This window comes from Labeo rohita, chromosome 22 (assembly GCF_022985175.1).
Source record: "Labeo rohita strain BAU-BD-2019 chromosome 22, IGBB_LRoh.1.0, whole genome shotgun sequence".
In the NCBI taxonomy this organism is placed as follows: domain Eukaryota; kingdom Metazoa; phylum Chordata; class Actinopteri; order Cypriniformes; family Cyprinidae; genus Labeo; species Labeo rohita.
This window is the reverse complement of record NC_066890.1, coordinates 54096954-54108887: the sequence shown is the minus strand read 5'-3', so window position 1 is coordinate 54108887 and position 11934 is coordinate 54096954. Positions and strand designations below refer to the sequence as shown.

The window sequence follows — 11934 nt, the reverse complement described above, 5'->3', positions numbered from 1 at the left end:
CAGTTTTGATTGGTTCATTCTTTATTTTATTTCAATCTAAAGCAGTTTTAGCTAGAGAGGAAGTCAAACTATAAGGTTCATAGCAGCAGAACAGAAAGACACTTTTCATGTACTAACTAAACTTCTAACTAACACTTCTAACTAATGGCCACATACAAGACATTTCTTTACTCAACAGATCAAACAACCTCTCTGAAAAAAAAAAAAAAAAAAAAACACACACACAGCAGGTTTCAGAATGACTCAGATCCTGCGTATGTTCTAGATTCACACCTCAAGAAAAATGGCAAAGTTTTTTTTTTTTTTTATATACAAAACAACTGAACTATAGGTAATTCAGTTGACTTACAACTGTACCTTTCAAATATTATCAATGTTAAATAATAAACATGGAGATAGTTTTTCACTGTCAGGAACAGTCTATAAGAAGTCTACAGGACAGAAGATCAATTACGTGTATCTATAACATGCACACAGAGAATGAGCATGTGAGCTAGGAGGGTCAAAATCTGTTGTGGGAGGCTTCACACAGGTTGAGTGTGTTCAAAAGATAGTCTTATTAGATCAGACATTGAACAACTGAAGAAAATGTTACACATGTTTGTTTTGTTCTCTTTGTGCTGGGGGAGTCTAAACAGTAAGTTATAAATGCTTTTTTTTAAAGGCTTAATATATTATCTGTTTTAGAACAGAGTAACAAACTACTGATACTTATCAGACTAGACTATTTACACTTTGCTGTTATCTCAGATCAAATCAGACAACTAAGGTATTGTGAGATCTTGAAATTTTTACACTGTAATTTAAATTGTAATAATGCCTGGAAAGTCATGAAAAGTATTAAATGGTAAAAATCATGGAGAATAAATGTCTATAGTTAAAAAAAAAAACAACCACAGGAAGCGAATCTTCCACTGAGCCACTTTTTCACATCTCAAGCCGTTTGTTTGGTCATTTCTTTGTTTGTTTTTTGTTTGTGATTTTTAAATATATTAACATAAACGATTGTTACCAGACACATGGAAATCCTGCCCAGCAAACTCTTAAAAATGATCATGAATAATAACAAAAATAATGTAAACTCATTGGTCAAAAAGCAATTTACATATAGTTTCAAAGTGCAGTTGATTTCAAGCTTAGCAAACCATCAGGAGCCTTAACCTGTCTAAAATCTGTTTTGTTTGTACTAAAGGTGTTTTTGTTGCTCTGACAGATGAAATACAGTCAGTGTCAGTGATAGAGGGAAATTCCGTCATTTTACGCATGGATGTTACTGACATACAAGACGACGACAATATACTGTGGAAATTTGGAGCTGACCATTCTCTCATAGCTAAAGTCAACAGAGATAGGCAAATCTTCTCCATTTATGATAGACCTTATGGACTATTTAGAGACAGACTGAAGCTGGAAAAACATACTGGATCTCTGATCATCACAGACATCAAAACTCAACATGCTGGACATTATCAACTCGAGGTAATCGGTGCAAAATGGTCATCAAAAACATTCAATGTTTTTGTCTATGGTGAGTAGAAAAGAAAATCACATATTCTTATTAATAATTATTAATTAATAATATATTATTTTGGACTCAGATGTCCACTTATAATGTTTTTGTTGTTGTTGTTGTTGTTTTTTAAGAATTTTACATCAAAAACATGATCATTTTAAATTCAGAGGGTATTTTCTGTTCTGTTTTGACCCCCCCTTATCACCCACTGTTATGACTGGCTAACAATCATGTATATTTTTCAGCCTACATTCTTTACAAATGGATGCATAAATACATATCAAACCAGAGCCGATCCTCCCTATATGTAAAATATGCAAGCTGCGAAGGGCCCCGAAACACCAGAGGGCCCCCTTGCTCTCAAAGATGATTTATTTTTTGCTTTGTTTTGAAGTGGGTCAGTGATTATCAAAACATGAATGTTAATTTCTCTTAATACGGTGTGCTGTCGCCCTTTTGACATAGAAATCAGTCAAATCATGTAACGTGAATGTGATACAGTTAAACGAATTTACATTTAAAACAAGTTGATAGCATATTGAGCCGCGGAAGAGACAGCTGTTTCTCAAGCGCTTTCTGTGAGCGCGATTTGAGACAGAGTGAACCACAAACAAATGCAACACAGCTTTGCGTAGAGCCCCCTGATCTCCAAGGTCAGCAATGTATTAACAAAGACAAAGCTATAATGAGAACATAATAAAAACAGTTACTCACACTTATGTAATGTGTTGTTACTTTTGGATCCAATATAGTCGTCACAGCATTGTCTTTTAGTTTCAGTCTTTCTGAAAATCCTATGTCGAATTGTGCCTTGCTTGTGAACGAATCCATGGTGTCAAGATTCTTAAGTCCGCTCACCACCAGAGGTCGCTGTGCCATTCTGTTGACACTCACATTACACAGACTGCTGCACTACACTCTGGACTACATTTCACATGCTCCACCTTACTCACTACACACACAGCTGCAGCCAATCACGAACAGTATGAATACATCTTGTCTGTTTTGCTGCCTGCCCTGGAACTTTTGCATGTTTATTGGAACACCTTTTTGCCTCGCCTGTTCTGTATACTTGTTTGCCAGTGTTCGACCCTGCCTGTATATGACCACGTCTTTGTTGATAAATAAAAGCTATGCAGATGGATCCGCCCACTTCATGTTTCGTTTGCCCCGTAACACATGGTAAAATGAAGTGAACAAAGGACCAAGTTCTTACTAATGCAGTCCGGATCTTCATTAACCCTTTCACACGTGAGTTTAAAATATTCTAGAGGAGCCCCCAGCGTAAGTTTTTTTTAGGCGACCGTTAGTTTAAAATGTATAGCCTTATTGTTTCCATGGCGACATGTCATGTTTGTCATGTGACACACCACAGCCACAATAGCGCTGTAAGACACATGGATCGCTTTTATTTTGTTTTTCTTTTTTTATTACTAATATTCACAAACATGCTCACTATATCATGAAATTTCTGATATTCAAATTTTGAAATATGTGCAAGTAAATGTATTTGTAAGTTTAAACACTTTTTTGATGACCGCATTAGTTAATCTATTACGGTGATGGGGGCCACCATGTTAGTTTGTGCTGAATCCGAGCTGTGGGATTTACAGCATGCAAATGTCTCGAATCTGGTCGGTGGCTTGCGGTCCGCTCACCACCAGATGTCGCTCTCGCTCTTTCTCATCATACAGACTGTTGCATTGCACCTTGGACTACTACTCCCATCACCCATTGCGCCGATTGCGTTGCCTCCTTTAGCCAATCAGGCGCGCTATAAAAGCCCCGGACTTTCCCATGCTAGCCACAGAGTATTGTTGTTTGTTATCCCTGTTATTAGCATTTCTTAGTTTCCCTTGTCCCCGTGTTTTGGTTTTCTCAACTGGTTATTTCGTTTCGACTGATCGCCGCCTGCCTACTGACTCTCGCTCGTGTTTACTGGTTATTCTCCTCGCCAAGCCCCTTACGGATTACATTCGCCACGGATCGACCCTCGCCTGTTTCACAGACTTCTATTGTGCATCGTCTTCGTTATACCTGCCTGCCATTGTCTGACCCTGCCTGTTCGACCATGTATCTGTCTCGCGTTCATGCCATAGCAGCGACAACAGAGCCCGTGCACAAAATGGCGGCGATAGCGGTGCCCGTTCACAAAATGGCGGCCGCGTCGGAGCGTGTTCACACTATGGCGGCGACGATGGAGCCCGTTTACAAAATGGCGGCGATAACAGAGCTCCGTCACGTCACAGCTGCCATACCAGAACCAGCTGCGTTTCCTGAGTCAAGTCAAGTTTCCACGTCAAGTCGAGTTGCAGCAGCGTTTCCTGAGTCAAGCCAAGTTGCAGCTGTATTTCCTGAGTCAAGTCAAGTTTCTGAGTCAAGCAGGATTACAGCTGCTGTTCCTGTGTCAAGTCAAGCTGGAGCTGTGTTTCCTGCATCAAGTCAAGTCAGAGCTGCTCTTCCTAAGGCAAGTCAAGTTAAAGCTGTGTTTCCTGTGTCAAGTCAAGTCAGAACTGTTGTTCCTGTGTCAAGTCAAATTACAGCTGTCGCTTCTGTCTCAAGTCAAGTTACAGCCATCATTCCTGAGCCAAGCACTGTCAAGATGGCCGCCACGCCAGAGCCACTGCACAAGATGGCCGCCACGCCAGAGCCTGACGCAAAGATGGCTGCCACGTCAGTCAAGCCAGCACCCGCTAACGCCACGTCAGCCAAACCACAGCCTGCTAAAGCCCCGTCAGCCAAACCAGTGCCAGTTAACGCCACGTCAGCCAAGCCACAGCCTGCTAACGCCCCGTCAGCCAAGCCATGGCCTGTTCCCGTCATGTCTTCTGCTCCGGAGTCTGCACCCATCATGGCCGCCATTCCTGAAGTGGTTCCTGAGTCAAGCAAAGTCACAGCCGTGGTCCCTGAGCCAAGTCATGTCCCGCCTGACGGCCCAGAGCCTCGCCATGTCTCATCTGACATCCCAAGATCACGGCCCATTATGATGGCCCACGTGCTGGATTCACCCCTCATGGCTGTATGGGCAGCTAAAATGGCGCTCCTTCACGTCGTGGTTGCTACCCCAGGGTCAAGTCAAGCTTCCAAGTCCGGTCAAGCTTCCAGGTCCGGTCAAGCAACAGAGTCAAGTCAAGCCAAAGCTGCTGTTCTCCATGAGTCAAGCCATATGATGGAGAGTCATCTCCATATGTCACGAATCTGGTCGGTGGCTTGCGGTCCGCTCACCACCAGATGCATTGCATTGCACCTTGGACTACTACTCCCATCACCCATTGCGCCGATTGCGTTGCCTCATTTAGCCAATCAGGCACGCTATAAAAGCCCCGGACTTTCCCATGCTAGCCACGGAGTATTGATGTTTGTTATCCCTGTTATTAGCATTTCCTAGTTTCCCTTGTTCCCGTGTTTTGGTTTTCTCGCCTGGTTGTGTGTGATTCTGGAGAATAAAATGATTTGCGGAACTCCCGCAAAAATAGAAATATCTGCTCTAAACATAAATAAATAATTGATTCATCTATTGCACAAAAGCAATAAGAACAACTAATATATATATATATATATATATATATATTGTTACGACCCTTGATGTTCTAGGGGTATACGGGTCGCACACTTAAATTTGTAAGACATTGGCAAGTTGAATGCCCAGCACTGGTTGCAAACAAAGTGATGACAAACTAAGTACTTTTATTAGCAAAGAGTGTTTATTTACATAAAGTACAAAAGAAGTGGTAGCAAGTGAAATATTTACAAGTGAGAAATAGTTGTTCAAAGTCAGATGCTAATAGAAAGACTGGCTATGGGTGCGGCTAAAAATAAACCAAAAACCCAGTCTAACTAATCACAATACATAATGGAACATGAGCCAACCTATCAGGAGCAGCAAGGGTGGAACCACTAAGAACCTGAAATAAGAAAAAAAAAAAGGGCAACAGACAAAACAACCACCCAATAACGTTCTGGAATGTAACAATATATATATATGGATTATGTTTTTAAGAAACATGACTGAAATTAAATTACATTCAAGGTTTAAATGTGCATCTTTACACAGGATTTGTATTTGGAAGATAACCACCAGTTCTAAGAAAGAATAAATTGCTTTTTGGGTTAAAATAATTTGTTTTTATATATATGACATTTGAATGAGATTAGACTGTACTGTTAGAGAATAGACTGTACAGAAACTGAAATTTAGGCTACATGCTAATACACACTATATACATGTAGTCATGCAATGCAGATGTTAATAACATTAACAATTTGAGAACAAATTATAACAATAATAATAGTTTGCAGGGTTTGATTCATACAAAAAAAAAAAAATATATATATATATATATATATATATATAGGCTACTTGTATGATGACTTTTGTGGGCAGTAGTGGGACACTCCTGTTTTGAGTGGGAGTGGGACTGAAAAATCCATCCCGCACAGGTATCTAACTGAAAGCCAGTTTTGGAGTATTTTAAAAGCAGAAATGTAACACATTTTTTTTTTTATATTTAAAAAAAGTAGATTGTTTTGTTTGTTTGTTTGTTTTTTAATGAAAACACTTGCCCTATTTCTTCTGTCTAAACAGGTCATCTGCCCACTCCTAACATTACCAGAAATTCTTCACAAAATCTTTCTTCATCATTTTGTTCATTGGTGTGTTCAGTGTTGAATGTGAGTGATGTGACTCTCTCCTGGTACAAAGGAAACAGTTTATTGTCCAGCATCAGTGTGTCTGATCTCAGCATCAGTCTCTCTCTACCTCTGGAGGTGGAATATCAGGATAAAAACACCTACAGCTGTGTGATCAACAATCCCATCAGCAACCAGACCACACATCTGGACATCAGTAAACTCTGCCACACAGGTATGTCAGCATTGATGTATGTATTAACGTACAAATTCACTCACACTAATAACTGTCTCCTTCACATCTTCCAGTCTCAGTTTCTCTGATAGTGCTGTTTTCTGCTGCTGGATCTCTGTTGATTGTAGCTGCAGTTGTGATGTGCTGCTTCTGCAGAAAATTTAGAAAAACTGGTAAGGAGTTCAGTTATTACCTACAACAGTGGTTCTCAAACTTTTTATACAAAGTAACCACCTCAGAAAATATTTGGCTCTCCAAGTACCACCATAATGACCAGCATTAAAATACGTAGTAGGCCTAACTATTACAGTTTTTACATCTATTTGACACTTTTCTCCAATGCAATGTACTTGTTCTCAAAACAATTAGCACAGCCATCCAAACACAAAATTATTGTAATCAAACAGTTCAACTTTACTGCAAAATGAAGCACTGCAATTTTTTCTAGTAATGCATTTATTAAAGGGTCATCGGGTACAAAGTTGACTTTTGCATGTTGTTTGAACATTAATGTGTGTTGGCAGTGTATGTACAAATCTACCCTATAATGATAAAAATCCATACAGTGTTTTTTAATTAATCAAATAATTTAATAAATCAATTTAATGAATCATTTGTGATCCAGCTTCACTTACAGCAGAAGCGAGTATAAGGTTTTTTTTATTATGAATCTCTTTGAGATGAATCACCTTTTTTAATAACGTCTACGACTAAACATGATAAATGCGGCTACAGTAAACAATCTCTTAGAGCACAGCTCATCACTCCACAGAGAGAAGAGAGGGGCGGGGTGAGCAGAGCTCATTTGCATTTAAAGAACCAACCCCTTAGAATGAGATGATTTTTGCAGAGCTCATTTTGACAAGGTAAAAAGTGTGCTGTTTTACACAACCATTGAGAATTTTTAACCAAAGTATATTAGAGACTTTTCATTAAGACCCTAAAGAATCATATCAACTTGTGGAAAATAGGCATCCTTTAAATGTAATTTTTAACATCAAATCTATAGGTGTGTTCTCTATTGATTATAAAACAACTGTAGATGCACAAATATGCTAATGAAAATACATGTTTATTGAAATTCTTCAACAGGGAGTTTTGAATTATACATATATTGTGCAAATCTAAATGAACTTTTTTAGCTGGTGAAAATACTAGTATTCTAATAGCATAATTTTGGCCATCACTGTATATACACACATGTTGCTGTATACATTAATTATTCTGAATTATTAACCTTGCCTTTCATTTACATCTGGAAAATGCATTTTATCTACACTACATACTTGAGGACTAAAAATCTGTACTATCAACAACAATCATAGTATAACATATTATAAAGGCTTTTGTGTGTGTGTGTGTGTGTGTGTTGGGACATAGTAACTCTCTTACCCCTCTCCTTCTCCTCATTCTCACATCCTCCTCTCTGCTCATCTCTGTACCTGTTACACTGTTAACTCTTACAATATTTTCTGTCATTACACGCCTTTCTCTACCCACACCACCACCTTATAGACTTAAACCTCTTTTTTTTTCTTAACCCCCCCCCCATTTTATTATTATTATTATTATTATTATTATTATTTTGCATATTCATTCTTGCTCTTTGTATACTTTCCCTTTATTATTACTCTAAAGAATTTTGGATAAATGTGAAATGATTAGGAAAACTTAATTTCCTGTGTTGAGTGTCTGAATAACTGGCTAGGTAGCAGTTTATAGCCAATCAAAAATATAGCGTCAAATGACAGAATTTTGTTTGTTGTGTTTGGACAAATGGTAAATAAATGTTTGTGATTTGATTTGAACATTTTTTTTTTAGATATTTTAAAGTATTGGTTGGTTGCATTAACTAATGTGAAAACATTTTAGAGTTTTGTGCACATTGTTTTGAGAAAATTATTTGCAAGATTCATGATGATTTTTAATAAAATATAAAATGAATGACAACATACAGTCTGTTTAGGACAATAACAAAGTGTTCAGCTCACTGTGTTAACAGTTTTGAGAATAGTCACCTGAGATTGGAGAAATGTGTCAAATTGAGGAAAAACTGTAAGCTACAGCTCTGCTCAGCGAGGCAGTTTTATTCCCAATAAGAATATTTATTGTTGTCAGCCACTTTAACACTGTAAATACACAGTTTGAACATTTTTAACAGTGTAAATAAATAAAAAAAAAAAAATTATTAAATTAAAATGTCTTGTACCTAAAAGTTAAATAAAACCTGTATGTAAATGTAAAAAATATATATATAAATACAATAAAAACTTAACTTAAATAAAGAATAAATTGTATTGTATTAATTTATAATTAACTTCTGTGTACAACTAGAGGGAGCCTGAGTACCACTAGTGGTACTCAAACCACACTTGGAGAACCACTGACCTACAATATTAACTAACGCATTTGGATCAGATATACAGATTTCCATACAAGTTTGCAAGCTCTGTTGTTACAACATGTCTTTATTATAGTTACTCTAGTACCCCTGGAAGAAGACAGAACTGATTCATCAAAATCTCAAAAAACGGTAAGATCATTCATAGTTTGAGTTGCAAGAAGTTATTGCAGTCAGTCTGATTACAGCTTGCTGATTGAAGTTTTGTAGGCAATAGCATCAGGCGGTCAAAGAACAGAAGTGGGTGGTCAGCCTTGATCATTATTACCTACAGCAGGTGTTCTTAAACTTGGTAACACTTTAGAATACTGTTCCATCAAATATTCAGGTATTCACTTCCTTCCTGTCACATGAGGCTGTCAGCTTCCTACCCCTACTTTCAGGAAGCATGGCGAAGGAAACCCCTCCCAAAGAAAGACAATTTTCATGTTACTAATAAGTATTTTTTGTTGATATATATATATATATATATATATATATATAATATATATATCAAGATAATCATGCATGAAGGTCTCTATAAGCATCCAAACGAAGCAAATCTTACAATAGATCTTCCCATTCCCAATGTATTTTGTGAGAAATTGTCTGTATACATTGTTATGTATTTATTTATTTATTTTTTATTATTGGTCTGATTATTTTGAAATGGCTTTTAAACTGTCCTGGATTTGTTGTTTGTGTTTCCTTGCAGAAATCAAAGGCAGATGCTGTGTATCAAAATGTCCCCAAAAAATGATGATCAAATTCTCAAATGATGATCAAATTCATACAGGACAATACCTCACTTTTGGGTTTTATTCGCATTTTAACCCTTTAACTGTCACTCCCATTTTTGAACACAGACATACAAATATACTATCCAGAATTTGTATAATTCATGAATGAAAACATTTTGTAATATGATTTTAATGTACATTTTCCGTGGTAATGCAATGTCTGATTTTAAAATGCCTTTCAAAGGATGAATTTTGAGATTTTAAGTTTTTAACTGATATATAATTTCTTATGATTTCTAAAACGTGACAGGGAAAAAGGCAATGAAGATAGTCTTTTGTGACAAAGGTCTGAACTCATGTTATGATGTAGAATTTTTTTAAGTTGCACTCTTGACATGTATTAATCTATTACTTTTCCCACATAATTTGTAACACAAAAATATGGTAAAATATCTATTCAGGAGTCTTAGACCTTTCCAACGATGTACAGTTTGTATTGATTAGATTAGGATTTATTTGTAATATGGTGAATTGAACTTAAGCATGAAGGATCGGATGATCCTTAAATGCAAACTGTGTGTGTTTTGCCTTGAGAGCAACCATATATTTGTGTTATGTTTTGCTTTCCTTTTATATATTCTTCATTTATTCTTCATTCATTTATTAAATTATAATCATTACTCATTTAATCACTTCATTATTCCATTTAATCATATAATCATTTACAATTATCATTATAGTCATTTATATATCCATTTCATTGATTCATTAATTGATTATTCATTTATATTATATTATAGTTGTTATATATATATATATATATATATATATATATATATATTTTTTTTTTTTTTTTTTCGCAACTAAGACTATTCAATAAATCCTGCTCCTTTTTACCATCATTATTTCGTCCTCTGCTTCTGCTCTTCACTTTCACTGGTTTTTCCTCAGTCAACTTCTTGGCTGATAGAAGACTGTTAATAGTGTTTTGGGTATTTTTGGGTACCAGACAAGACCTCCTGTTAACAGGGTTTGGGTATTAGACTACTCTGCTGAAGAGTTTTTTTCTTTTACTGGACAAACTAATATTTTCTGATGGGATCTGGTGTCCAGGGCTGGATCTTAATTGTCTAGGCATGGAGACAGCGATCTGACAGGCGTCCCACAGAGGGGACAGTGACAGTTAAAGGGTTAATCATGAGAACTCTTGTAATAAATTTTACCAGCATTTATTAGTAAGCATGGAGAATCCACACACTCTTGAAAAAAAAGTCTCTTTATTGGCATCTGTCATGAATCCTGTTCAGTCTGCCCACCACCAGAGGTTGCCTGTGCATTTCACATTACATAGACTGTTGAACCACACCCAGGACTACATTCCCCATTGTCCACTGCGCTGATTACTCGCACACATCTGTATCTAATCAGACACACTATATAAGCCTTGGACTTCCTCTTGCTACTCACTGAGTATTGGATTGGATTGTGGATTGTGTATGTTGCATTTAGCACTCTGCTAGTGTTAGCAACCTTTACAAAGCCAGTTTCCTAGTTTCCCTTTTTTTTTTTTTTTGCCTAGTTATTTCGTTTTGTCTGTTTTGCTGCCTGCCCTGTGGATATCTTGCTTGTTTTTCAGATTACCCTTTTTCCTTGCCTTACGTTCGCCATTGATCGACCCTCGCCCGCGCTGTACCTGTCTGCCATTGTTCCACTCCAAGCCTGTATGTAGATGGAAACAAACAAATGACTGGATGACCCAGTCGGCTTTAAGTTAACCAATCAGCTGCTTTAGAAGAGTTTCATGGATAAACTATATATTTATTCTCTATCAGTATGTCTGTTCTGTCTTCACTCTTTGATCTTTTGGTGCTGTTGTGATGTCTGAATTTTTGTTTTAATTTAGTGCTTCATCAGTAGCATCCAGAAACGTCTAGGTTACGTACGTAACCCTCGTTCCCTGAAGGAGGGAACGGAGACGTTACATATGGGAACTCGCTTGAGTGACCAATCACCTCTGAGCTTAACAGAAAAGGCCAATGAAATTGGCGAGTGGAGTTTGCGTGCAACGCCACTCCCCCGTACATACGGGTATATAAGATGGCGGCGCGCATCCACTCATCAGGTTTTTGCTGAGGAGCCGAGCCGCAGCCCGGCGTCAGCACAGCCTAGGGTTGTGGCAGGGGATGTAACGTCTCCGTTCCCTCCTTCAGGGAACGAGGGTTACGTACGTAACCTAGACGTTCCCCTTCAGTCGTTTCACTACGACGTTACATATGGGAACAGACCCATGGAAAAGGCCACAACCCTGAGGCTGCGTTACGCAAGACACAAGTGCCGACAGGCGGACGTGACGGAAAGTGGAGTCAATACGTAACCTTCCCAACGCCCTAGGGACCAGTAGAGGGGCCCCATAGGGATGCCAGATGTACTGAAGCAT

General features: G+C 37.7%; 1 protein-coding gene across 2 annotated transcripts; it reads left to right on the top strand.

The window, feature by feature from the left end:
- Nucleotides 1–509: 509 nt before the first annotated feature.
- On the top strand, nt 510–10215 carry LOC127153857 (SLAM family member 5-like). Of its 2 annotated transcripts, none has more exons than XM_051095129.1 (6): nt 510–637; nt 1214–1528; nt 6099–6377; nt 6452–6550; nt 8855–8910; nt 9473–10215. In XM_051095129.1, exons 1-6 carry the CDS (start codon nt 589–591, stop codon nt 9515–9517), a joined length of 843 nt encoding a protein of 280 aa, XP_050951086.1. In that variant the 5' UTR covers nt 510–588; the 3' UTR covers nt 9518–10215. The 2 variants fall into 2 exon arrangements, with proteins under 2 accessions (XP_050951086.1, XP_050951085.1); XM_051095128.1 differs by having other exon boundaries at nt 523–637; nt 1193–1528.
- Nucleotides 10216–11934: the final 1719 nt, after the last annotated feature.